This window comes from Solea senegalensis, linkage group LG5 (assembly GCF_019176455.1).
Source record: "Solea senegalensis isolate Sse05_10M linkage group LG5, IFAPA_SoseM_1, whole genome shotgun sequence".
NCBI classification, from domain to species: Eukaryota; Metazoa; Chordata; class Actinopteri; order Pleuronectiformes; family Soleidae; genus Solea; species Solea senegalensis.
Window position 1 is genome coordinate 25949284 of NC_058025.1, and position 27632 is coordinate 25976915.

Genomic DNA, 27632 nt, shown 5'->3' on the forward strand with positions numbered 1-27632 from the left:
TGAGTAAACCTCTTGAAAAAGATGTCTCCAAATGTCTTCGTCTCACTAATAAATTTCCACAGTTCCACCCGTCCTAGCCGGGCCCGTCCAGGAGTCCCTGAACTACACACTCGGCTCCCACGTGGCTCTGCTCTGTGAGGCCACAGGAGTCCCCGTCCCCAGCATCACCTGGCTTAAAGACGGAACACCTATCGGTAAGAAGCCGTGAATAACGGAGGATGAGGAGGATGAGGAGGATGAGGAGCTGCCTGCGTTCATTCATGTGTTTGTTATCCAGAGAGCAGTCTGCAGTGGCAGTGGTCTGTTCGAGGGAACCGACTGGAGCTGGGGCCTCTGGCTCTGTCTCATGCCGGCACGTACACCTGTGTGGCAAAGAACAGTGAGGGTCAGAAGCAGAAAGACTACACACTCACAGTCCAGGGTAAACAGCTGTTTGAGGAAAAACGAGTAGAAGTGTTGCTCATCGTTCTGGACGGTAATAACTCCGAATATCCTCGTCCTACGCAGTATCGCCGACCATCCTGGACTCGGACCACTCAGCTGATGTAAGTGCGCCCATGGGAGAGGAGCTGACCCTGCAGTGCAGAGCATCTGGAATCCCCACGCCCCGCGTCAGCTGGCTGAAGGACGGAGTAACTTTAGAGGGATCGGACAGCCGCCACATCTCGTAAGTCGTTATCCGTTACCGCCAGCGCACAGATCGATGCCATTTGACGGGGTCTATCAATTTCTCTGCGTCAATCGATCAACGGCCTTCTCAGGAAATGACAGTATTAATCACCCGTGTGAAAGATAAAGCCCTTGACACGGGGGATGTGTGGACGGACAGATGGAGTCGTTTATAGTTCCTAATTACATCACGGGGGGAGCAGCTGTTTTACAGCTGTTCGGCAGCTTATTTGGTCATTACAGCGGCATCAGCCAGAGAAAACACATCTCTGTAGGTGTGTGTGTGTGTGTGTGTGCGTGAGAGAGACTGTGAGAAAACCGTAGGACGGTGATGATAGTGATGGGAAAGAATTTGAGACTGTCAGAGGTGGAGTAGGCACATGATCCATGTTGGCTGACTACATTAAGTGATATAAATGTGTTTGTAACCGCGCAGTGTGACCCCGGATGGCGGCGCGCTGACGTTACGGAGGCTGAGCGCCGAGGATTCTGGGACATACACCTGTCTGGCCTTCAGCCCGGCTGGACAAGAAAGCAGAATCTACACCGTCTTTGTACTCGGTCGGTTGGAACTCGCATCGGAGTGCATCTGTGTTAGTGCTCGACTGTCTGTGGGACTCACTTTTAACCCGAGTTTCGGTGTGTCACAGTCCCGCCCACCATCTCCGGAGAGACCGCTGCGCCCCGAGAGGTGCAGGTCACGCAGGACAGCGCTGTGACTCTGGAGTGTAAGGCGACAGGAAACCCTGCGCCTCAGATCAGCTGGCTGAAGAACGGACGGCCCCTGCTCCTCTCCCCGCGCGCACGCCTCCTCTCCGGTGATTCGGTGCTGAGGTCAGTTCGGTACAACAGAAGCTAAACAGTGAAGTGTTTCAATTGTGGGTGAAGTAACTCTAGATGTTTCCTTTCTTTGTGAAAAAAAAAAAGGCTGTCTCCTGTGCAGCTGTCCGATTCTGGAGTTTACACGTGTGTGGCACGCAGTCGAGCTGGTCTTGCTGAGCTTAGCTATGACGTCCAGGTCCAAGGTGCAGTCATAACAGACCACCCACTGATCTTTTACCGCGTGTAGCGTTTGGAATCTGATGATTTTTATACAGATGTCTGGTCCACAGTTCCCCCAGGTGTGGATCACGTTGAACCTGTGGAGCCGGTCACGGTTGTCCAAGGATCCTTGGTCACGTTAACCTGCGAGGCGCGCGGCGTTCCACCTCCGACGCTAACGTGGATGAAGGACGGACAGCCGCTGTCCCTTCACCGCAACCTGCTGCTGGACGGAAGGGAGACGAGGTTGCAGCTGCCCGACGTGGCGCCGTCAGACGCAGGCCTCTACAGCTGCGTCGCGAGCAACCAGGCAGGAAGCAGCACCAAGAGCTTTAACCTCACTGTGCTTGGTAACAATCAAACAACAACCTAATATTTACTTTGTCTCCAAGTCACAGTGTAAACACCTTGAACGACTGACTAATAACTGTCTTCTCTCTAAACCAGAGCCTCCGAAGATGTCCGGCTCCAGCTCCCCAGAGGAGCTGACGATAGCCATGGACAGTCCACTGGAGCTGGAGTGCTCAGCTGTGGGCGTTCCACCTCCCGCCCTCAGCTGGCTGAAGGACGGCCGCCCCTTAGAAGGGACCGACGTTGTCCAGCAGGACGGACACTTTGTCAGGATTAGCAAAGTTCAGGTGAACGGCAAACTGGAAAGACTTGTTTGTCGAACAAGAGTCCTGCAGCTGTGGGCGCAAAACAAAAATGAAGAATTTGTTTGCGTCCGCGCAGATGCAGCACAGTTACGCAAGACCTACTCCAACTGATTAATGTTGTGTCTTTAAAGGTTGAGGATGCAGGTTTGTACACCTGCTTGGCCAGCAGCCTCGCCGGAGAGGACGGAAAAAACCACTGGGTCCGCGTACAAGGTGACAGGCACTGTTCTACATTGTGCCCTCCACACTCTCCCCCTCCTCTACTCGCACATGGAGGAAAAACCTGTTTAGAAAAAAGATTAGTCTAAATATGTTTGTGTTTTTTTTTTAGTTCCCCCAACCGTCCTCGGCTCAGGTGACGTGAGGACGTTGACGGTGCCAGTTAGCGGACACCTGACCATGGAGTGCCTGGCCGACAGCGACCCTCTGCCAGACATCGAGTGGTACAAAGATCAGGCCAAACTGCAGGTAGGCAAAAAAAAAAAAAAAGCAACAACAGGTATTGAACATAAAAAAAAAAAAATCTTCTTACACACTTTGTGTCCTTGCTTTTCTGTATTCAGACAGGAGGTCATATTCAGAGACTTGCAGGGGGTCAGTACCTGGAGATACAGGAGGTCAGACCGGAGGACGGCGGCCAGTACAGCTGCGTGGTCACCAACATGGCCGGAAGCACCAGTCTGTTGTTCAACGTGGAGATTCTCCGTGAGTCAGTGATCGACAATCAGAAACAGGCAACACGCGCTAAACCCCAAGTCAAAATGACATCGATGTCTTTTTTTTCCCTTCTCCAGTACCACCTGTGATAAAGGAGAGCAGCTCACTGGTGACCACCCACGTGGGTCAGGACGCAGTTTTACCTTGTCAGGTCGACGGCGACTCTTCGCCCGCAGTCACGTGGAGGAAAGACGGCTTCCCCGTGTCTGTGGATAACAAGAAGTACGCCGTCACATCGAATGCAGACACCTGATACATGCTCCAGTGCATGTTTCTATTCATTCATTTTGAATTGTGCTTCTGTTTCCAGGTACACGTTATCAGAGGGCTCCCTGCGTGTACGTGGGGTTCAACTGAGTGATGCTGGCCGCTACTACTGCACGGTGTCCAACCAGGCCGGCTCCGATCACCGATCACTTGATCTGCGAGTGTTTGGTAAATGTAGCATTTATGTTAAAATGATGTAAAATGATAAGAGTTTTGTAAACACCGCGTGATCCTGAACCGTCTCTTGTTAGTGGGTCCTTCGATCAGTCCGGGTCCGTTCAATGTGACAATGACCACAGGGGTTAGAGCAGTGCTGAGCTGCGAGACGACAGGTATACCTCCACCTACAGTGTCCTGGAAGAGGAACGGCACACCGCTTGATGTCAGTCAGCTGCCTGGAGCTTACAGGTTATTAACTGGGCTCCCTTTGAATGCGCTGCGTGTATGATTCTAAACTTACGCACATGTTAAAACTGATTTGAAACCTCGTTGTACAGGATTCTTTCCTCGGGATCCCTTGTTCTTTTGACGCCATCCAGCGAGGATGAAGGTTACTTTGAGTGCACTGCCATAAATGCTGTTGGAGAAGAACGTAGGGTCATCGAGGTCATCGTACAAGGTACTGATTTGGAGTTTTGAATAATGAGCAGCTAGAAAAGAATTTCCACTGGTCTAATTCATGAATGTTCCACTTCCTGTTTTAGTCCCACCAACTATTGAAGACGACGTCACGACGGTGACAGCCGTGAAAATGTCTCCAGTGGCGTTGCCTTGTCAAGTACAAGGACGTCCACAGCCAACCATTACCTGGACGAAGGGTGGCACCAAACTGGGCTCCAGAGGAGGAAGTTATCGTGTCCTTCCCACAGGTAATTCGCATATTTCTCGGTCCGAGAAATTGATTTCAAACTCGACAGGTGTTTTGCTCTGCGCACGAGTAAGTGCAGCGCCAAGTTTGACATTGTTTGGCTAAGTGATGCAAAAGATATCGTTAAATATATCGGGAAAAGAAGCACAAAGTTTGCTTTCGCAGCTAGATTGTAGCCACTCCCCCCTCTCACTCACACAGCACTGTGGGCTCCCTGAGAGGATAAGGATAAGAATTGGATCCGAAAAAGTTAAGCAAGTGCAATATGTGAGGGGTGATTATTATTATAACGGGTATGCTGTGGCTATTCAAAACTATGTAAAACACGGTGTGCAGTAAACTGACACTTTCAATAGCCCCGCCTACTTTGGACAGTCTTTAGGTGTAATAGTAACAATGGGCACTCAAACACACCAAAGCAACGAATCCTAAAAACACTAAAAACACAGGCACTGCACTCGTATATACATAAAAAATGATATACTTATATCTCTTGGCTTGTTTTTCTTTGCAGGAGTGTTGGAGATAACGGCTGCTGTGCCGAGTCATGCGGGCAGATACACGTGTTCAGCTCGTAATCCAGCAGGAGTGGCTCACAAACATATATCTCTGACGGTGCAAGGTGGGTTTTACTGGGACCAGCAGCAGGTTTCACTCTGAGAACGCTGTGTGTTAGAACGATATGAATGATATTTCCTGCGCACAGAGCTCCCAGAGATCAGGCCTATGGCGGAGGAAGTGCAGGTGGTGTTGCATCATGGGACAGTGCTACCCTGTGAGGCTCAGGGCTTCCCCAGACCATCCATCACCTGGCAAAGAGAGGGAGTTCCCATAGCAGCAGGTAAGGAACACATTGAATTTCACAGTTTTTATGCGTCAAAGTCCATAGAGAAGGTGGAAACCAGGCTCAATGCACATGTACATCCAAGTCTATTATGTCAGTGCTTAACTTTATACTCTGGTGGCTTTATGTTTGATCGCAGGTCACAGACTGGCTGTGCTCTCAAACGGAGCTCTGAAGTTTTCCCGCGTCACGCTCGGCGATGCAGGGTCCTACCAGTGCCTGGCAAAGAATGAAGCCGGGGTAGCTGTGGGAAGAACCAAACTGGTCCTTCATGGTAACGGACTTTTCATCTCATTTTGAATGTTTTTTGTTTTACAAATGTATAAAAATGCTGCTCGCATCATGCTTCTCCAGTTCCGCCGGTGCTGAGCGTGCCTCGCGTGGAGTACACCGCGGTGCTCGGCCAGCCAGCCGGTCTGGAGTGTGTCGCCGATGGGCAGCCTCAACCTGAAGTGACTTGGCACAAAGAGAGGAGGCCTGTGGTTGACGGCGCACGTGTGCATCTCTTTGCCAACGGGACTCTGGCGATAACTTCAACCCAGCGCAGCGACGCCGGCCTCTACACGTGCGCCGCCAAGAACCTCGCTGGCAGAGCCAGCCAGGACATGCGGCTGATTATTCAAAGTGAGTGGACGGTCTTTGTGTTATTACTGAGATACTGACATGAAATCATGAACTCATGCTTTTGCATTTCAGTCCCACCCAAGATTCCTCCTGTGCAGACTGAGCTATCAGTGATCCAGGGATTTCAGGCTCTGCTGCCATGTGCTGCTCAGGGTTCACCAGAACCCAGAGTGTCCTGGGAGAAGGACGGCGTCACTGTGCCGACCCGGCCAGGCAAATTCACCGTCCTGCGGTCAGGAGAGCTAATCATTGAGAGGGCTGAGGTATAAACTCAAATTTTTTTGCCCTGCATTATAAACTACTCAAGTCCGGGGTATATAATAAGGATGAGTGGGGGACTGCTTTCTTCACGCAGCCAGCGGACGCCGGAGTGTTCACATGCGTGGCCACGAACGCGGCAGGCTCGGCGAGACAAGACATTCGCCTGTCAATCAACATGAGGCCCGCCTTCAAGGAGCTGCCTGGTGACGTGACCCTGAACAAAGGACAGAGTCTGGCCTTGTCCTGCCACGCTCAGGGAACGCCCTCACCGGTCATCTCCTGGACGGTCAACAACAGCCCTTATGCAGGTAGTTTTTTATCTTGTCTGATATCCAGTGTTTATGTTTCATTTCAAACGTTCTTCTAATGCCACTCGATAATGGAATAATGGAGTTGAACGCGAACTGCACAACCATAACGGAGGACATTTTAGTAAAATTATCAAATTTCACCCGGGCCAGTTTTTTTTTTTAAGTAGAAGTATTTTATTTATAGAGCACTTCATCATCTGTGAACAGGCTGGCCAATTACTGAGCTCTTGGCTTCCCGCCCTGGCAAACGACGCCATGGGTGCATTTAAGAGGAAGGGAGAGGAGTTATGTGTGCTACAGATGCCTACACAGCCATTTTCAAATCGGGCTGTGGAGAGGTTAACGATGGGCATTCGTTTCAAAGGCAATTTCAGCTATTTCAAGGCCATTTGGCCCCTGCTAGTACTACAATGACACCACTGACTGTCAACGTTCCAGGCGCCTCCTTAGACGAGGCTGGCAGGAGCTCCATCATCATCGACAATGTGACCAGAGGTGACGCCGGGACCTACGTCTGCATCGCGGAAAACCGCGTGGGCTCCATCCGAGCGCTGTCGTTTGTCCGCATCAGAGGTGAAGCTTTCCGTTTTACCAGTTCTTCAGGCGACGCCGACTAAAAATAACACTTTCTAATAATATATGCCCCTCTGTCAATGTGTGTCGTGTGCCTGCAGAGCCTCCGGTGCTGAAGGGTGAAGCCCACATGTCTCAGACAGTTGTGCAGGGCGGCTCAGCGATGCTCGACTGTCCGGTCCACGGAGACCCCAGCCCTGTGCTCCGCTGGCTCCGGGACGGGAAACCCTTGCTCCGCTCCGTCCGAATTCAAGCCCTCCGCAACGGCTCCTTAGTCGTTTACAGCATCAGTGTAAATACTTTGCTCTTTAACTTCCTCTCTACACAACGTCACTCAAGCTCGAGTGATTAAGCTGTGCACACCGTTATGTTTCATGTTTTGGAGAACAGCGCAACAGCGTCCGTCCTCTCCTGGGTGGAGGAGCAGCGTGCGACTGTCCTGCAGCATCCTGCCTCCACCTAAATCAGATTCAACTAACCGCATTAGCGGCAGAGGGAGATGAAGAACAGGCGGCTGGATGTTCCCAGACTCTACCCCTCTTTTCTTGGCCTATAACCTAGTTAGGTCTCTCACTGCTGCAGTAATTGCACAGCCTGCAGCCGAGTCTCCCTCACAGATAGATGACGGTCCTTCCCACAAAGCGCTCTGATGTGAAATTTCCACCTCCATGGCCAGTGATATCTATCATGACAAACAATTCAAGTCCCGATTGCCCAGTTGGAGATAAAAAAAATGCTATAATTTTAACAAATGTAACCATAAATCCTGACAGTTTAGCCCTGAGGGTTAGTGTCGCTAACAGAAGATAATCATTCCTCCGAGCGCCAATTAAGACAAACTTTCCTCCTTCACCCGTTTGATTGGCAGGCTGCAGATGAGGGGGAGTACCAGTGTGTAGCAGAGAGCGAAGCTGGGACAGTGGAGAGGACCATTACTCTCAAGGTTCAGAGTGAGTTCTCCGTTTATATATTGTTTTTGTTTTTTTTATACTTAATTTCTTGTCCGAGTGTTTGTGAACACCAGGACTTTTCTCTCTTCTCTCTCACACAGTCAACGGAGGCTACTCGACCTGGCAGGAGTGGAGTCCGTGCAGTAGCACGTGTGGACGAGGTTTCCAAGAACGGACGAGATTGTGCGACAACCCGGAACCGGCCAACAGGGGCAGATCGTGCAGCGGCTCGAGTATCGATTCTAGGAAATGTCAGACTGGTCTCTGTCCAGGTGCAAATCTTTTAAACCATTTATTATAAGTGGTTAATTCTCTATGTGTGCTATGTGAAGAAAACGTGGTAATTATTACACATATATCTCAACATTTGTGGGGTTTTTTTTGTGCTTGATGGGGGAAAAAGGAGAGTCTCCTCGCAGGACCAGAGGCAGCCTGATAGGCATGGTGAACGAGAGGGAGTTTGGCGTGTCCTTCCTGGAGGCCAACATCACAGACCATGCGGAGGAGGGAAGCAGCACTCTGCAGGCACGTCTGGACAACATCCCCCCCAGCGTGGGTGAGTGAAGGCACATTTCATCCCCCGAAGGTTTTCACTCTGTCAGAGAGAAACTTCTCTAAGTAATTCTAGCTTTTTTTTTTTACGTTATGTGTTTACTTATTTTACTATTTAATATAACGTGTATTCGGCATGTTTTTTTTAACTAACTTTTCTGTCAGGCACCGAAAGTGTGAGTACATAACCTTTGAAAACAAACAACTATCTGTGATGTAGTTTGTTTTCTTTCGAGACAGACAGACAGGTCCCAGCTCACCTCAACTCTACACGCTTTGGATGGTTTTCCATTACTATAAGACAGACTTTGAGAATAAAGTCTTAATTTACAAGAATAAAGTTGTAATATTCAAACCTGTTTTAGAAGAGGAGCATATTACGACTTTATTCTCGTAATAACCATTGTTAACCTTCAAAATTAATTTTAGCTCGCTCTTAGAGACTCACTTTTTTGCGCCAATTACAGGAAGTAAAAATAACAATAATTATGAATAATAAAAAAATAAAGCTCGATAAAATAAAAGAAATTATTATGAATTTAGTCGTAAATTTAGGAAAAATTAAGACTTTATTCTCAAAGTCTGTGGCCCTAAAACTCATAGTTTCTATGTAAAGGATGCAGCTTATACAGTAAATAATGTTACACTGTTCCTGTTCACATAGACTAAACGGGCAGAATAATAACATTAAAAACACCAACAAGAAATATTTGATTATATTGTATTACTTTAGATATTTCTGGGCTATAATCCTCACGTTGTTAACGCCGTTTTATCGCAGGTCCCTTGCTGCGAGTGCTCGTGTCCGTGTTTGCGCCCGTCTACTGGACCACGGTGTTACAGAGCGGAGCTGCCAGAAACGGCTTCTCTTTCACCCAAGGCCAGTTCAGGCAAGAGTCTCAGCTGGAGTTTGAGACGGGTAAGACGTCATTTACAAAACAACCAGCAGATGGCATCAGTTACCTGTCATCGTTGCCACCAGCTCTGCTCTAAATGAGGGTTTTTTTTACTTTTCACACAGGGGAAATCCTTCGTTTGACCCACGTCGCCCGGGGTCTGGATTCTGAGGGAGTTCTCCTCATTGACATAGTAATCAATGGATTTGTTCCTCCGTCATTATCGTCATCTCATCTGAGCCTTCAGGTCCGTTCACCGCTGATCCTCGTGTAATAATGTCAATCTGAGTATATGCTGACGTGCTTAAGCTCATCTACAGTTCCTCTGACACGAATGTGTTTGTGTCCCGCAGGAATTCGATGAGTCATACGTGCAGACGGGCCGGGGGCAGCTGCACTCGTGGTCGTCGCAGGCCCATCAGAGAGAAGGAAACCCTGTGGTGTTACGCTGCAATCACACCATTATTTACGAGGGCCAGGAGGAGCGCCAGGGCCCACTGCTCCAGCTGCTCAAGGTATCTGGGATGAACAGTGTCTACAACATGTTCACGCTCACGCTGGACTTCCACGTCACGGCCAGCCTTCTCATACCAGGTCTGTAGATGAACCTGCACTGATTTCTAACATTAAATGAAATACTGGGTCGACAATGCTGGACTTTGTTTGCAGACGGTTATGAAGACACATGCCCTAAAGGTTTCCTCCTCGACACAGCTTCCTACTGTGCTGGTATGCCGCTTTCCTCTTTTAGGCCTCATTTATCTTTTGGCAACGTTTATCTTTGGACGTTTTGTCACGGCGCCAGTTTCTGTTTTTTCTAACGGTGATTAAATGTGGTTCTTAGATGAAGACGAGTGCGCACTGCAGTCCCCCTGCTCTCATTCCTGCAACAACATCATGGGAGGCTTCTCCTGTGCCTGTCCCTCCGGCTTCACCATCTCTACAGAGACCAACGCATGCCAAGGTGAAACTAAAAACAACATCACACAAATGCGAGGTTCTGCGATCAACAGTCGCGTCCTACTTTACCGCATAAGCCCCAACATCCATACAATCCTTTGCATCAACGCGTGTTTTAAAATACCGCCCTGCAGATATCGACGAGTGTTCCCAGGGTTCACACATGTGCCACTACAACCAGCAGTGTGTCAACACAGTGGGCACGTACCGCTGCCAGGCCAAGTGTGGGCCAGGATTTAAGCCCAGCGTCACGGGAACCAGCTGCGAAGGCAAGTCACTGTGAATAAAGCGTCTGCTCAGCACGTCATACTTGACCCCATCCGCCGCTGCGCTCGTGCACTTCCCCTTCCCTGATTGACGTGGAATAATATTTACATTTAGATTTATACGTTTCAGACGTGGACGAGTGCCAGGAGTCTGCCGTCTCCCCGTGTCAGCATCAGTGCCTAAATACTCTGGGCTCCTACCGCTGTATCTGTCACCCTGGATACCAGCTCTCAGGACAGCGCTGCATTGGTAAGTTAGATTACTACTCTCACTCACACAGGCGGAAAACAAACGTTACAAACGTTGAGGGGTTTCCTCCCACAGTCCAAAGACATGCAGATTTGGGGACTAGGTAAAGTTGACACTCTAAATCAGTGGTGTCAAAGATAAGGCCCAAGGGCCAGAACTGGCCCACCACAGGGTCCAATCCAGCCCGCAGGATGAATTTGTGAACATTTCATTTTATGATTAGACAGTTTATGTTTTGTAAAAAAGATTCTTCATAGAATGTAAAATAAAGCGAACAATTTGGGTTCCTTGTTTATGGGGTATTATGCTATTATTTTATATTTATATTTTTAAATATTATTAAAGCTAAACTGGAATTAAAAAAGAAAAAACTCCAGTGTCTGTTGCCTCACAATACTAAAATAAACATGAGAAGAAATCTCTGACGGAACAAAGGATCGACTTACTGACGTACCTGTCACTAACTTCAGATATGATGTAGTTAATGTCAATAAAGCCGCCTGTCCTTGTGCTCTCTCCTCCTCTCAGCTTCGAGCAGTTGTCATGCCGTCTGTGTCGGGAGCACAGACACAAGGGGGTGGGATTTATTGCTTAAAGTGTAAGCTTTTTCCCCAGACAACTGAAGTTATTAATAGATATCTGGACTTAAAGAGTATTTCAACAAATGGCACAGAAATGTTTCAAAAACAAATCACGGACTTGAGCTTTCAGAGTTTGTCAGACTTTCTTTTTAGTTATAACAACAAACTGAATCTTTTAAATACTTAAAATAAAAATGTGTGTTTTTTTGTGCAGATATTAACGAGTGCATGAGAAACATTTGCCCGGCTCACCAGCAGTGTCGAAACACAGAGGGAGGATACCAGTGTTTCGACAGCTGTCCTGCTGGGATGACCAAAGCAGAGAATGGAGCCTGCATGGGTGAGTGCGTTCATACTTAAAGGAATACTTCACCGATTAGCATTTAGCTTTGTATTAGTAGATTAGATTAAAAACAAATATCCTGTTACGTGCCCACCAGTGACACTTGGTCCTGTTAGCGCAACTGTTAGCAAAGATGGCGGACACTGTTTACATTCTGGGAATGAGGCCGAGTCGGTCTAAAAAGTGCGGAATTAGTGTTGCCGTTTCAAGGCTCAGAGCAAGTGTCACTGGTGGGCATGTAACAAAAGAATATAAACAGTGTCCGCCATCTTTGCTAACAGTTATGCTAACAACACCAAGTGTCACTGGTGGGCGCATAACAAAAGAATGTAAACAGCGTCCGCCATCTTTGCTAACAGTTATGCTAACAACACCAAGTGTCACTGGTGGCCACGTAACAAAAGAATGTAAACAGCGTCCGCCATCTTTGCTAACAGTCATGCTAACAACACCAAGTGTCACTGGTGGGCACGCAACAAAAGAATGTAAACAGCATCCGCCATCTTTGCTAACAGTTATGCTAACAGGACCAAATGTCACTGGTGGGTACGCAACAAAGAAAAGAATAAAGATATTTCTAGACTCAGAGGAAACTGAGGTTGGGAAGCACAATTTTTCAAAAACACTGCCCCTATTCTACTAATACGAAGTTAAAAGCTAATTGGTGAAGCATTCCTTTAATTTTTGCTGACTTTCTTTAGGGTGTTAGTGTTCCATTTTTTTTTTTAATTCACAAACCATAATACATTTTTTGAGACCTCGGCATCAGACTCTCAGCTATAAACGTCTCAGATTTGCTCCGACTGCCTTCACGACCTCAGACTCTATTTTAAATGACACAACCAGGTCAGATTTCAAAGGATTGTTTGTAGTCTAGAGAAACCAGACTACTTGGCCTTCACAAAGCTTTTTTTTACAATCTGTTAATGATTAAGAAATAGGAATCATCTGACTAAAGAAACAAAAGTCTGACTCATGCTGTGTTTTTCTGTCAGATATTGACGAGTGCCAGGATGGGAGTCACATGTGTCGCTACACACAGATCTGTCAGAACACGGTCGGAGGTTACGGCTGCGTGTGTCCCAGAGGTTACCGATCCCAGGGAGTAGGCCTCCCATGTCTGGGTACGATATCTGCCACTGAACAGCGACGCTGTAGTGAGACGCACACATCGCAGACCAACGTGAGTCTCTTTCTACCTTTCAGACATCGACGAATGCCTGCAGACACCGAACCCTTGTGCCTACCAGTGCCGTAACGTGCCGGGCAGCTTCAGGTGCTCGTGTCCTCCCGGCACTGTGCTGCTCGGGGACGGACGCTCCTGTGCGGGGCTGGAACGAGGCCAGACGTTTTCGAACGGGACCCGAGTCAGAGCGAGACTCCGCCCTCAGCTCGTGTCTTCTCTGGGGAGGCCCATCCTGTCCCGCTCTAACGGAGTCTCTCGCATCACCAGGCAGTCGTGTCCTGCGGGGTACACCAACAGAGACGGAACATGTGTCGGTGAGTGTACTGGCGGAAACAAACCAGAACAAAATGTCCACAGGACAGGTCTTCGTCGGCCTCGTTGAGTCACATCCTCTCGTTCTCTGTGCAGATGTGGATGAGTGTGTGTTCAGGAAGCCGTGTCAACACGAATGCCAGAACACCATCGGCAGTTTCCGGTGTCTGTGTCCACCAGGATATCAGCTCTTACCAAACGGCAGGAGCTGTAAAGGTATAGAACTGTAACTGTACTGACCTCCTTAATTATATATATATATATATATACATATATATATATATACACACTTATATATATATATATATATATATACACACACATATGTATGTTTTTTTACACTTGCTCCATCTGTTGCTGTTATGCAAAAGTTTTTTAAGTAGGTTAAATATTTATAAAATAAACCAAACAGTGTTTTTTTTTTTGAAACCTGTAGACATTGACGAGTGTGTCGAACAAGGCATCCAGTGTGGACACAATCAGATGTGTTTTAATACCAGAGGAGGATACCAGTGCCTGGACACTCCCTGTCCCGCGTCCTATCAGACAGGCAGAAGCCCCGGGTAAATGGAAAACAATTCAGGTGTATCAGTTGTTGCATATTTACATTTTAATGTGTCAGTGACGCTCTACTCTCTGCGGTTGACTTTTAAAAGGACCTGCTACAGACCCTGCTCTCTGGACTGCGCCACGGGAGGCTCGACTCTGCTTCTGCAATACAAGCTGCTCACTCTTCCCTCGGGCATCCCGGCCAATCACAACGTGGTGCGACTGTCCGCCTTCTCCGAGTCCGGAGTCCTGCAGGAACGCACCGCTTTCACCATACTTGAGCAAGACTCGGAGGCGGGCGCGATGACGGGCCGCGTGTTCGGCATCAGGGACGAGGCGGGCAGGGGAATCATCTTCACCCTGCGGGTCTTGGACAGACCGGGACTCGTGCGGCTCAAGGTGCAGGCCACCACCATCTCTCTCCAGGGCCGCATTACCTACCAGAGCATCTTCATCATCTACATCTCCATCTCAACATACCCCTACTGAGCTGCTGGGCTGCTTTACAGATGACTCTGCCCACAGTGGCCCATTAGAAACCACTCACCCACGCGAAGAAAGAAGACACAAACAGTACATATACAAGGACGAGGTGGACGTGGTTATGAAGTGGATTTCATGGAGATGAGAAGCCCCCCAGGTCTGTGACTGACACGTCACAGTAGATAAAGCTCTGCCGTTTTTTAAATGTTGCCTTCAGCGGGAGGTGAATGAATTATAGCGTAGATCATACTCGACTGAAGACGTGGATGAACACACAAATGACACAATTTCATCCGGTTTTTATCAATACCTGAAAATGCACAATACAAAGAAATGTAATCACCAACCAAGCACTGAATTATTTTCTGTCCATCAGGACACGGACTCTGTCATTTTGTGTTTCAAATGTTGAATATCTAGTTCTGGGAGACACTCATATTTACCTAAGCCTATCACACGTCTTTGTTCTAGTAGTTTGTACAATGTTTCCTCTATCATTTTAATTTATTGAAGTCCTTTGAACACATCACTGGTTCAAACAGTCTCCTGACACAGAGGGTTCGGGCTCGTGCCTGAAATGACAAACCTTCAGCGACGCGTTCTAACAGTGGCTTGTATCCGTCGGGCGAGCGACAGTGTTTAATCTCTCATTATGTGTTTTTTGTACTCTTTTCTAACCATTTCTTTCTTGTTTTTTATCACGTGACAAACGTACGGTGCTGTTCTGAATGTATGCACATGTATTAAGTGGTGCTGGAGTCACAGAGGAAACCGACGCCACAGTGTTGGACTGCACTTACAGTTTCTATCATTATTTTCTGCATGTGCGATGCTGTTCAGTAACCACAGGCACCATTAATGGCACCACTGGTGCAAATCGGGAAGTCAAAGGTTTCCCCTGCTCTTGCAGATAAAATAAATATTTTTCTGTGAAATATTTTTGCTGTAAATGATTGTCAAATATTTGAAGAAATAAAATCAACAACACTTGTTTTTGTCTCGGGTATTACTCCTGCATTACTGCTGCAAACAGGCATTACTATTACAGCTGCAACTAATGATTATTTTCATAATCGATTAATCTGTCGTTTATTTTTAAAAAAAGGAGGATCGGTGTTCGTCAAACCTGGAAATGATGATGTTCTCAAATGTCTTGTTTTGTCCACAAACCAAAATGATTCACTTTTAATGATTTCTTTGTTCTCCAGAGCAAAGAAATCAAGAAAATAAAGAACAAAAAGCCGAACAATGCCGAACTGTAGATCAGTTAAAAAGACTTAACAATCCTAAAAATGTGGGTTAATCGATAAACAATTACCAGGGAAATGTCTAAAATCTCAATGTTTAACAGAGGAGTCTGGTGTATTTAGCGACACAAACCCTGCCACTGTGTTTCAGTGCAGTGACGGTGTCAGGCGGAGTCTGTGCATGGAGGAAGTACTGAACAAATGGTTTTAATTAACTGATTCTAATTATTCAGTTCAATGGAAAACAACTGCTTTACAAGTCACTAGTCCCTCGTTTGTGTATGTGTGTGTTTGTGTGTGTCGCTTGTAAAACAAAGTCACCGCAGTTTCATGCAACTGGCTCCGCCCACGTCGAGTAGGTACTTTTTTTGTAGTCGAAAACCAACCTAAACCGCGCCGTAGCGAGGCGAGGTAAGCCGGGACCAAAGGAAAAGCGGGGTTTCCTACAGTGTCAGAGCTGAGATTACAAACAACAACAATGTCCCTGTGTAACAACACTGGCGTATATAACTAAAATGGCTCTGCTTTGGTATAAGGAAGTAATTTATTGCAGGTACTACAGTGAAATAAGTGCAGTAATTCTATTATTGTTATTAAACTGTGGCTCTTTCACACTGATTATCTTAAATGTCACATGGGGTTTTACTCTTGTGCAACTGGTGTTGTCATCCCCGCCCTTTTGTTTGGCTGCTGCTTGAAATAACTGTTAGATCCGAGGGAGAAAAACACAAATAATATTGAACAGCTTCGCATCCCTACAGGGGGGAATTCCAACATTCCCCCCTTTTCTAAACAGACACTGTTGGAGTCGCTGGATACCTGACTACACTCTGGAAAAACACTGTTGTATGGAACTGCTCCACTCTTGGACACGAGTGTAAAGTCATGAAGAAAAAGAAAGTCAAATAAACAGCTTTTATTTGCGGTTCATGTCTCTGAAATCAGTAACAGATCCGTGGATCAAGCCAGAGAACAAGTGTTCGACGAGGCCTCTGTATTGTGTGTTTGATTCTGATCAGCTAAACAAATGCTAGTGTCCACACACACATGAACCCCCTTGTTGACATATGGAGTTGTAAGTAATGTGATTAAAAATGATATTTAAAAGAAAGGAAGAAGAAAACAGGCATTACTTTACAGAGAGAAACAGCAGGACTGGAAGCTGCTGGTCACTCATTAAGGTTTCATAAAGCTTAACTAATTGTGCAACACGTGGATATACTGGAAGGAAGACTGGAGGCCTTCCCCTCCTCTCTATAAAACACACAGGTATTAGTGGGAATGAATGCTTACGGCTGCGTGATGGCTCCCAGTTCCATCTCCCCTACCGCTTTACACAGTCAGGATGTCAGGAGAGACGGGGACTCACTGTGCTTCGCTCACTAATGAGCACAACACTCACTAGTGCCTGTTAGGAAGTATAAGCGATGGAGCTCAGAGCATACGAAAGAATTCTCATTTCAAATTGTACAAAAGTTTTTTTTTTATGCTTGAAGGAGGGGAACATGTTGGCAAATCAATAAATAAAGTAAATATGATGGAAACCTAATATCCAGCGAATAAAAAGGACGGTGTTTAGGAATCACAAGTGAAACATTACTCCAGCTTTTCCGCACTGGAAAAATAGTGAAAATGGATGATGGGACGTGGTCTGTGTGGACTGATGAAGAAACCACAACCAAATGGGAAGCAGTTCTGAACATGCTTGGCTCCCACTTTAATTACGTGATGCAGTTGGACCTTCTTATCTTGGTGAACTGACTCTCAATGCTTGCTTTACAGCAGTGTAAAGGAAACACATGTGTATTCTCTTTTGCAAATTAAAAAAACACAAAAATATTAAAAAAAATACATATATACATATATACATACATATGTATATATGTATGTGTATATATAGATATATACATATATACACATACGTATATATTTATAAATATATATATACATATATGTATATATATATACACATTTATATGTAAATATACATATTTATAAATATATATATATGTATATACATATATACATATGTATATATAAAATCTAAGAAAATATATCAAGATGCACTGATCCTATTCTTTTTGTTCAGCTAAATAACAAATCCCTGGTAAATATAATGATGTAACCATACTTTTACATCATAAATAAAGTGAAGCCAACATTTTGAAAGGGTAGTCAATAAAAAACACACACACGCCCTTCTGTTTTGAGGTATTAGTAATCTTGCTTGGTTGAACTTGGGGTAGTATCTTGGTCCTGTTAGCGTAGCAGTTAGCAAAGATGGCGGACAGTGTTTACATTCCGGAAATGAGGTCCGGTCCCCCTGCGAGTGGGTCTAAAAAGTGAGGGAATAGTGTTGCAGTTTGAAGCCTCGGACCAACGCTAACTGTGCGCCTTTTAGACCCACTCATAGGGGGACGGTATGTAAACAGTGTCCACCATCTTTGCTAACAGCTACGCTAACAGGACCAAGTGTCATTGGTGGGCACGTAACAAAAAAAAGAATGAAGATATTTCTAAACTGAGGTTGGGAAGCACAATTTTCCATACTAGCCCTACTAGCCCACAATTGAGCTGCCTGTTTTATTTCAAAGTTACTCCAATCCTTTCTCATTTCAGGTGATTTTGGATAAACTGCCCAGTCTTGATTAAGTTCACGCATGTCTTGTTAGCCTCTACTTTCTCGTGTATATCGTTTTACAGCTCGAGCTTTGCTCCTCGCCCTCTCTAGTACTTTCTGTCATAGCTAGGGGCCGATTCGAAAACATGGGAAGCTGAGTCACTCGTGACTTTGAACCTCTGCCTTATCGTAGTGCTTGTTCATGGCGTGACCTCAGCCTGATTAAACCTTTGAAAATGTTACTCTGGTCTTGAGTTGTGCACTCGAGTCCCGTGTTGGTGCCAGCGACGATGTAATGGCGAGAGTGCGGCTTTGCTAATCACAAAAGCCAAGAAAGTGACGCACGCAAATCTGCCGTCTAACTGCAGACGTCATTTTGATGCAAGTGATGGGTTTGACTGCAGAGAGGAATCCTATGACAACACGAGAAAGATATTCCTGCAAAAATAGCTAGAAATTGATCCAATTGCATGGTTATGGCTGGAGACGAGATAAACAAACAGCTTAACTTAAGATACACTGTTGTTATACAACTTGTGTTTCTTTCTCCATACACGTACCGTGACGGTTTTGTGTACTTATCTGTCAAAGCTGTGAAAGAGCAGATGTAGCGATTTGCTAAGTAACGACGTTAACATAACAAAGCGTCCGCATGAGATCATGTGTTACTCATCCAAGAGGTTGGTTTGAATGTCTTTGACACAGCACAAAGGCGTGTCATAATAGAACAACAAACTCTTTCTCAACTGCAATCCAAACCAGTAATGAACATGAGTAATGCCCCAGCACCAGGCGGCCGTAACTCCGCTGTCTGCGTCCACATGTGGGGAGACTGAGTAATTCTGTGATGTGGGGGATTGAGAGCCAAGTACTGGACACTGTGTTGCACAGATTATTGCTCGAAATGTTTGTATCAAGTATCCAGTTCAGAATAACAACGGCTCAATAACTGTGAGTAATGGTGAGGCTGGTCAACAGTCCGACGTCTCCGTGTTTGCTCTAACAAGCCTGAGCTCTGACTCCACGTTAACACGCACGAGATGAGCTTCATCTGGTGCCAAAGGTGCAAATGCAATCACGCTGCGCGCCGCGCTAAAGACACAAAGATGTTGGCAACGCGTTCGAAAACCATTATGCGCGTTTACTAGCGCTCAACATCACACTCCAGCGTGGAGACAAATCGGTGTAACTGAAGTGGATACTCCAGATCGTGTTCCTCTCCTCTCCTCTCGCGGCCAATGAAATGTGATAATCAGCGTTCGCAGGCGGCGTGTTTATACGCAGAGCATGAGCCCCACTGGAAACTACTCGCGCACGGGAAAAGAGGATGTGATGATAATATTTACTTGTTGCCATAGCAGCAGTCAAATGTACATCCATAAAAATATCTTAAAAGTAGGTCGGGGAAAACTTATAATGCACACAGTTTGGTCTTTGTGTTTGAAACTACTGTATTTACATTAAACTGAAGCTGATACCTGAGGGCACAGGAGTCAGTGCTTCCATGAGCTCATGCATTCCACATACAATCACCTACAACACAGGCAGTAAGAGAACTTGCACCTTGTGTGGTACACGCCTCAACCTCAGCGTGACAAGATTTCCTGCACACATAAGGGAAACGGCTTGCCAAGAACACCAATGAGCGCTGGACCAGTGTTTACCTTTATAGTCCAGTAAGTGACTTCATGAGGCCGTCTGTGGCGTACACAGCCAGTGATGATATCATTAGGACAATCACGCCGCAGCCAACCACGCACAACGCGGCTTCATTTTGATTCAGTTCCTGCAGGAAATGCAAAAAGACAGCAGCTTGTCAATATCTGCGATCGCACTTTGAAGTGTTCGTGGCGCGTTGGCTGGAATGCAGCTGTTGTGTTTTTTTTTTCTTTTTTCATGTGGCCCAGACGCTGACTTCATCTGCACAACGCTTACCACAGTAGTTCCATCCATCCTGCTTCCCAATCTGCCAGCCAAGCCCCGCTTCCTACCATTACTCATGGGGTCTGCAGATGAGGCGGAAAAACAAGTATCAAACTGTTCCATTTTGTAGCTACGGATGGAAAGAGGTAAAAACTGCCACCACCTGCTGAAGCCACACAGTTCCTTGGATGCATTCCATACAAAGTCTTAAAGCTACTGTTTTGGGTTTGGATTTTACAGTTAATATCATTCACGTCAGCCCAGGAATTACAGCCCCGACAACTGACGCCAGGTTTTCTTGTTCCTCACATTCACATTTTTTCCGAGCAAAATGAGTCGCCAGGTTGAGATAAAAAAAAACAACTATTATATAATCGCTCACAGAAAAGGGCCAAGAAAATTAAAATAAAACAATCAGGGCCCCGACATCAAGGCTTGTCTGTGTGTGTGTGTGGGACAAGTGGCTTAGTGAAAGGAAGATTTACTCACCCTGTCAGAGTAGTTCAGTCTCCGACTGCTGCTCAAAGTAGGAAGCAAAATATTACAGAGAGCAGCGGTGTCAAACTCAAATGACCTGGGGACCAATGAGCAAGTACAGAAAAAAGAGTGGGCAAAAAAACAAGATACCATCTTGAAATTGCAAAGATATCCATAATTATGGAAGAGGATTAGAGCCAAACAGGAAACAAATATTTGAGTTCTGACTTTAAAGTCAGAATTCTGACTGAATTCTGACTTTAAAGTCAGAATTCTGAATTTAAAGTTTAAAGTCAGAATTCTGAGAATATACTCGGAATTCTGAGTTTAAAGTTTAAAGTCAGAATTCTGAGAATAAAGTCAGAATTCTGAGTTCAAAGTCAGAACTCAATGTTTTTTTTGTGTGGCCCTAATCCTCTTCTGTACACGATAACAGAATTTCACAAAATTTAAAAGCAAAATTGCTTATTTGAACCCTTTTAACATTTGCATTATTGTAATTACGTGACAGTTTGTGGTATGAAAATGAGAAGTTGCACGTCAAAGACGACGTGTGGTTATTACGGTAATTTCACTGGCGCCGTTGCAGTGCGCTGGCGAATCAGCATCTTTGTCGCCAGAGAGTTGGGAAAAACTGCCTGTGCATAGTTTCCTTCTTTTTTTTGGCCTGTTTTTGGACATTGAGGCAAAAACTGAAACAAATTGTCATTTTAAACATGTTTTATACTGTTCAAACTTCAAATTCAACACACAAAATCTGGTGTTTATGTACAGCTACTTTTTCTTTCTTCATTTTAAATTTAAACATGAAGTAAATTGTAAATAACTGCCAGATATTGGACATTATTTCGGGGAATATGGGCAAAAGCACTTAGTCACAGGACATTTTCTGGCCCATTTGTGGTTAAAATAAGCAAAAAAACTAAGAAATAAATCTAAATTTAAGTCAATAACGATGTGGACGACTGTAATTAAAACAACAAAGTTATCAATGGCTGGGAGAAGTGATTTAGTGATTTTTCTTATGAATTATTTTTATTTACTGACACAGCAAATAGTGGCGAGCCAACAGTGAACAGGCACTGGACTGCAGCCTCAGTATGTGAGGCGCCTGCTCGACACCAGGTGAGCTGCAGCCTCTCCAGAGACACATTAAGAATGGGTGAGCTCAGAGCAGGGGTATTTTTCCAGTAGTGTCCACCAGAGAAAGCCAAGTAAGTGACACAAGTTGGTGAGTATTAGCAGCTGCATGATTCCCACTGTATACTAAACTTTAGCTAAGCATGAGCCGAGAGCACTGTGACCCGATTTCAGTCGCATTCATTCACCCAAAAATGAAGTCTAACTTCAGTTATTGTTATTATTATCATTATTATTACCATCATTACTACTACAACTACTACTACTACTACTACTACAGGGCTGGGTGATATAACCAAGAAATATCACAATAAAAGGTCTTTATTTATTATATAATACTTATAATGTAATTAGAGCTGGACAATTTTAAACAAATATCTAATTGCAGTTATTTTGACAGGAATTGCGATATGACTCACGATATCAGAGGGAATGGTCATTTTTACGTAATTTTTATCTCATAATTTCAACTTTTTATCACATAATGAGTTTTTATCTCATAATTATGACATTTTGCCTCATAATTTCGACCTTTTATCTCATAATTCTGACTTTTCATCTCATAATTCAAACTTTTTATCTCATAATTCTAACTTTTTATCTCATAATTTCGACCTTTTATCTCATAATGTCGACTTTTTATCTCATAATTATAACTTTTCATCTCATAATTCTAACTTGTTATCTCATAATTTCAACTTTTATCATAATTATAACTTTTTATCTCATGATTATGTCATTTTATCCTCATAATTTCAACTTTTTATCTCATAATTTGACATGTTATCTCATAATTTCAACTTTTTATCTCATAATTTAGACTTACTTTGAGGATATTTTTATTACCAAGGCTAAGTTTAGGGCTTCCATATTTTCCTTTCTCCACATGAGCAAACAAATTCAGTTAAAGCAAATTTAAGTAAATAAATCCCCTCCTGATAATTTGCAGATTGCATCAGCCTCTCCACCACCGTGTTACAGATTCGTCCAAACATGCTTGCTGTCCCCTCAGGATATTTAGCGTCTGCCTCATTAGCGCAGCCAAAGCCTCCATTTTCCAGACACACAGTTGTTCACTTATCACTCTGCTGAGATTTACTGCCCTGTTGGATAGGTAATTGCCAATCCTTCTCCTGTGATTACACTCAGACACAACCCATAAGACCTTGATAACGAAGCACTTTCTCACGCCAAAGCCACCGCAGAGGCAGCAACAGAGACATCTACAGAAACACAACTTTGCAAACAAGCTATAATAAAATCCTGCTCAGCACCAGGGAAACTGTAATGTTACTACAAACTGATAGAAATCAAGGTAACGGATTAGTAAAAGACTAAGATTGCAGTTGCAATAATTCAGATTGGACTGCACACTGCTTGTGTGTGTGGATACTTGTATTTGGTACCTCTCTAGGACCTTTTCTGGCATAAGCACCAACCTTGTCAGGACCAGCAGTCCTCATGGAGACCAGAACCAGAACCTCATCTCAGAGGAACTGGATAAGTGCAGCGCTAAAATTGAACTGTGGTTAAATTTAGATTAAGGTGAGGCATTATATGCATGTGTCCTAAGAAGAATAGCTGCACAAACCTGAGTGTGTGTGTGTTAAGAGTGACAATTCTGAACTTGAAAACAGGGAAACCAAACCACACTTGTGTTCCCTGTTTTCAACCAGATGCCCCACAGGTCCACGTCTGTAATCACACATTGTAAAATAACTTTTTAGAGTTCAAGCTGTTTGTTTTAAGTGTTTTTGACAGCTGTTCTCCAACCTGCAGACGTCGGAGAGACCGGTGTTCCTCCGCTGTAAGATTAAGTTTTAACAAGCGAAAAACACCTTCCGCACAGCAATACTGGCAAGACATCAGCACTGGCTGAGCACCTCCTAACGCTCCTAACATTTCATTCATACGCCTGGAATGAAATGAGATGGAAATATCATGGTCATTGATAGCTCTGCAGCACAGAGGAAACGGGGAAAGCCAAATAAAGCCGTGCAACTGTCTTGATCCTCCCACACACTGTTAACTGTGTCATGGCCTTGAATGACATGTTGTGACAAATCAGCTCTTACTGTATTTATCTATTTATGGTAGGAATTAATAAATATCTGGAGAAAGACTTACAAATGTAAAAGAGAGGCTTAAAAAAACAAGTCTACTAAAAAAATGCTGCAGTGCAAATCGCCCGTCTACCCTGAGGATTTCTGGGTAATTATGATAATACCGCAGGCGCCTCTATATGGCCGATGCCTGGATGATCTTGCACCACCCTCATACCTTTGGTGCCACTTTTTTCCGTCACACGAAGGACACAAATACGCGAGGTTACCAACCTGTCCGAGATCACTGAGGCCACATTCCTGTCTGCTCTCGGTCCAGTTTCTGCTTTCAGCGCTCTCTAAAAAGGAAAAGCTGCACTAGAGGCAATCCATGTTTGTCTTAATATTTGTTCACATTCAGTTTTGGATATTATTCCTCACACTGAATACTTCACCGATTAGCATTTAACTTTGTATTACTAGAATACGGGTAGTATTTTTGAAGAATTGTACTTCCCAACCTCAGTCGAGAAATATCTCTATTCTTTTTTTTGTTACGTGCCCACCAGTGACACTTGGTCCTGTTAGCCTAACGGTTAGCAAAGATGGCAGACACTGTTTACATTCTGTCCCCTTACGAGTGGGTCTAAACGTGTGGAGTTAGCGTTGGCCCGAGGCTTCAGACTGTGCGATGCTATTTCCGCACTTTTTTGACCCAACCGGGGACGGGACCTCATTCCCAGAATGTAAACAGTGTCTGCCATCTTTGCTAACAGCTATGCTAACAGGACCTGGTGGGCACGTAACAAAGAAAAAAAATAAAGATATTTCTCGACTCAGAGGAAACTGACGTTGGAAGCCCAATTTTTCAAAAATACTACCCCTACCATTAGTGTACATTGCTGATTAAAGGAATACTTCACTTCAATTAGTAACACAAAGCTAAATGCTAATCGGTGAAGTATTCCTTTAATCAGCAATGTACACTACCCTGGCAATGGCTTGAACGTAACGGCCATTTAAACAGTATGCACAACAGCTTTGAGTAGAAACAGTTGTAGCTGCATCCAGTTATTTCCAGTCTTTTATGACAATTCCGACACAACACAGAACATCAACAAATTTGGGAAGTGAGTAAATTGCAGGGTGAAATCACTGCCCCCACTTTGCCCCCCCCCCCCACTGCAAACACACAATGACCTCACAAGAGAAGAATTAGCTTCTGTAATGCAACAAGAGTCCAATAAAGACAAGCTCTACCACTTCTAAGACTGTAGTATATTTTTTAGCAGAGGGTCTGGACAAAACCGAGAGACAGCATCCCACGCCACGGGCCGAGTTTGTTTTGGCGGACTCATTATTTAGTTATCACCGGTCCAACATTCACATTTTGTACTGTGGCTCCGTTTGACAGTTTATGAGAGTCTAGGATGCATTTGGATCAGAGCTTTTCCTCCTGGAACAAAGAGCTGCTGGCGGGTGACTTCCAGAGAGATGTGACCTCCAGCTAGTAATACGGGGTGGTGCTGGAAGGGCCGACCGCCATCAATCGCACTCAGCACTGTGCTCTCTGGCTTCGCTCTCACCAATGACCATTCCACACGACTTGAAATCCAATACACATGTATATTTAGCTTGTCCCTTTTTGCGTTTTACAATACGCACGGGACCAACAAATGCTCGCGATCTCAGTACGACACAGAACAGTCTGTGGCTTTTGTTTGAGACACTACGGCAATAAACTATAACTGCCCTGCTATGTCTTTGTTATTGCAAGAGAACGCATCGCTGCGGACGAACGAATAAAACAGAACGATACATGAACGTCAGCGGTGGACGGTAAATCAAGACACTCGGGCAATGATGGCTGAGGTTTGTATTTTTAAAGAACCAGTTAATAGAACTCATGCCCACAACCTTTCATCAGCTATCAGATTTCAAGGTCAGCTCGCCAGTTACAAGGCCCAGAATATCTCCTGAAAACAGAGAAGAGTACTCTCGTGTAATGTGTACACTCACACAAGGCATTTTTCCCTATGACTTTAACGTTATTCCCGCTGTAGACACCGAAGCATCTGATATTCAAGCACTACGTTGATTATTGCTATTAAAATCTAAATTAAAATCTCAGTAGTTTGGTCTGTCAAATGGTCAGGAATGACCATTTGAGAGAAAACATGACTCCACAGAGAATGGCTAGTGTCACATGCTGCTGTCCCAAAGCAAACACAGTTGGCATCGAGCAGCTATCACCAATTACGTGGATGTTTGTGCTGGGAATGTTTAAAAAGGTTCAGAGTTTATGTGAGAAGACAGAATCTTTAACTGAGAAATCGTCAGGAGTAGCTCTTGATTCACTGGAATGATCCAGAAGTGACATCGCTGCTCAGCGATTGGTCACTGATTTCAGTCACAAGTGTCCAGCATCTTCACAAAAATGTCAGGCAGCTGTTGGTTTTGAAAACGTAGTAGTTGAATATCACACAATATAATTTTATCTGCGGACTGTTAACACCAACTGAGCCCAACTGGAACAGAGTCCAACTTGGTCCCATTATTCCTCATAATAAACTCCTACTCAAAATTTTCATTCCTTTATAAACCACTTTTATTCACAAAAGGTTACAACTGACTTTTGCCTCTTTTATTATTATTATCCTCTTGATGAAAACGCTGTATTGTGCTAACAAATAACAATGTAAATGCAAAGTTAAATGTGTATTTAAACTTCTTCATCACATCCAGCATCAGTCAAAAAGACAAACTTAATCGGACTAAGACAATAATTCGGTTTTCTTAATGACATGTAAACACGTTAGTCCGACTAAAATCGACCTAGTCTTAGTCGGACTAACATACCTGGATAATGCGATTCATAGTCTGATTGATTACCCCTGCATGTGCGCGCTTAGTCAGACTGGAGTTGGACTTGCCCGTCTTAGTCGGACTACGGCCTGAGCTTGATTAAACTGTGCATGCAAAATGATTGGCCATAAAAGATAATCAGTGGGAATAAAATCCTGCATTTGCCCCTTAATCTGCATCCACACCAAACTATAATTGTTTATTCCTCTTCCCTCCACCAAGTTTGGTGGAAATCAGTTTAGTAGTTCTTACTAAATCCTCCTAATGAACCAACAAACAGACATGGGTGGAAAAAAAAAAAAAAAAAACATCCTTGGAGTAAGGGTTAGTTGTTACCATACAACATGCAGCTGGCTTATTGGAAAATCACTGGATTAGATTTGTGTACGCCTCTTTGACCGCTCTACTCCAAACCTCGTGCTCAGCAGACGCAGTTACTAAAAGGTTCAGGGGAACAATGTTTTCACATTTTACTGAGAACAAAACAAAACCGTAAACTGCATGACGTCAGAGGCCGAGCACAAACAAACATATTTCAACGAGAATCCTCAAACTTGTCAGACCGAAAATAAATCACAGCGGAACCGTCTCGTGCAAGTCAATGACTCTTGTTGACTTTTATTACCTTAATTGCTCTTCACTTCTGTAATGAAGGCTTCCACACAGCAACAGCTTTGACAATCATTTAATACACACCATGGGCGCTGACACAAGCACTGTTCTTTTACAAGCTTCATGTTGTTTAGTATCAAGTCCCAGCTGCAGCCAGGCGGAGACGGAGGGGAGAGATTCAAGCTGCTTTTTCCAAATGTTAAAAGAAATGGAAAGTTTGAGGTGTAATACTCAAAACAAACAGGTCAAGTACTCTGACCCGACTTTTACTTTACTCTCTAGGACATTCCTGTTAAATGACCTCATAGGGGACAGCAGACCTGGAAAGCAATAAAACCCATTGCAGTGGAGATGGTTTTTCCATCCGTTCTCCATCTTCATTGTCCTTGGAGTCTGGGCCCCCTGTGGCAGCTTCAAGGACGGGGGGAATAAGCTGTAACACTTTATTCTTCTTGGGTATAAACTCTCAAACCATATATTCATATAACTTTATACTACAGCCAAATGTTATAACCTTTAGTAGTTAAGAAGTTTGGCTACTGCAGGC

The 27632-nt window shown here is 44.6% G+C and overlaps 1 protein-coding gene across 1 annotated transcript in view; it reads left to right on the top strand.

Annotated features, from left to right (window-relative positions):
• The window catches only part of hmcn2 (hemicentin 2), a 43013-nt gene extending 27898 nt beyond the window's left edge, over positions 1-15115 (top strand). Inside the window, exons 42-81 of the mRNA XM_044026225.1 lie at positions 63-194; positions 278-421; positions 508-667; positions 1106-1230; positions 1320-1503; positions 1597-1694; positions 1782-2060; positions 2158-2348; positions 2498-2579; positions 2698-2834; positions 2930-3071; positions 3161-3305; positions 3394-3518; positions 3602-3758; positions 3848-3969; positions 4055-4219; positions 4733-4840; positions 4925-5059; positions 5202-5336; positions 5417-5686; positions 5759-5949; positions 6042-6255; positions 6697-6831; positions 6933-7123; positions 7700-7781; positions 7883-8053; positions 8185-8337; positions 9115-9252; positions 9355-9476; positions 9583-9823; positions 9899-9958; positions 10074-10193; positions 10324-10458; positions 10586-10705; positions 11501-11626; positions 12625-12753; positions 12836-13129; positions 13224-13343; positions 13564-13690; positions 13784-15115. Of these exons, the coding sequence (XP_043882160.1) occupies positions 63-194; positions 278-421; positions 508-667; positions 1106-1230; positions 1320-1503; positions 1597-1694; positions 1782-2060; positions 2158-2348; positions 2498-2579; positions 2698-2834; positions 2930-3071; positions 3161-3305; positions 3394-3518; positions 3602-3758; positions 3848-3969; positions 4055-4219; positions 4733-4840; positions 4925-5059; positions 5202-5336; positions 5417-5686; positions 5759-5949; positions 6042-6255; positions 6697-6831; positions 6933-7123; positions 7700-7781; positions 7883-8053; positions 8185-8337; positions 9115-9252; positions 9355-9476; positions 9583-9823; positions 9899-9958; positions 10074-10193; positions 10324-10458; positions 10586-10705; positions 11501-11626; positions 12625-12753; positions 12836-13129; positions 13224-13343; positions 13564-13690; positions 13784-14165 (6287 nt within the window). The 3' untranslated portion in view covers positions 14166-15115. The remainder of the gene's footprint in view (positions 1-62; positions 195-277; positions 422-507; positions 668-1105; positions 1231-1319; positions 1504-1596; positions 1695-1781; positions 2061-2157; positions 2349-2497; positions 2580-2697; positions 2835-2929; positions 3072-3160; positions 3306-3393; positions 3519-3601; positions 3759-3847; positions 3970-4054; positions 4220-4732; positions 4841-4924; positions 5060-5201; positions 5337-5416; positions 5687-5758; positions 5950-6041; positions 6256-6696; positions 6832-6932; positions 7124-7699; positions 7782-7882; positions 8054-8184; positions 8338-9114; positions 9253-9354; positions 9477-9582; positions 9824-9898; positions 9959-10073; positions 10194-10323; positions 10459-10585; positions 10706-11500; positions 11627-12624; positions 12754-12835; positions 13130-13223; positions 13344-13563; positions 13691-13783) is intronic.
• The last annotated feature ends 12517 nt before the right edge of the window (positions 15116-27632 follow it).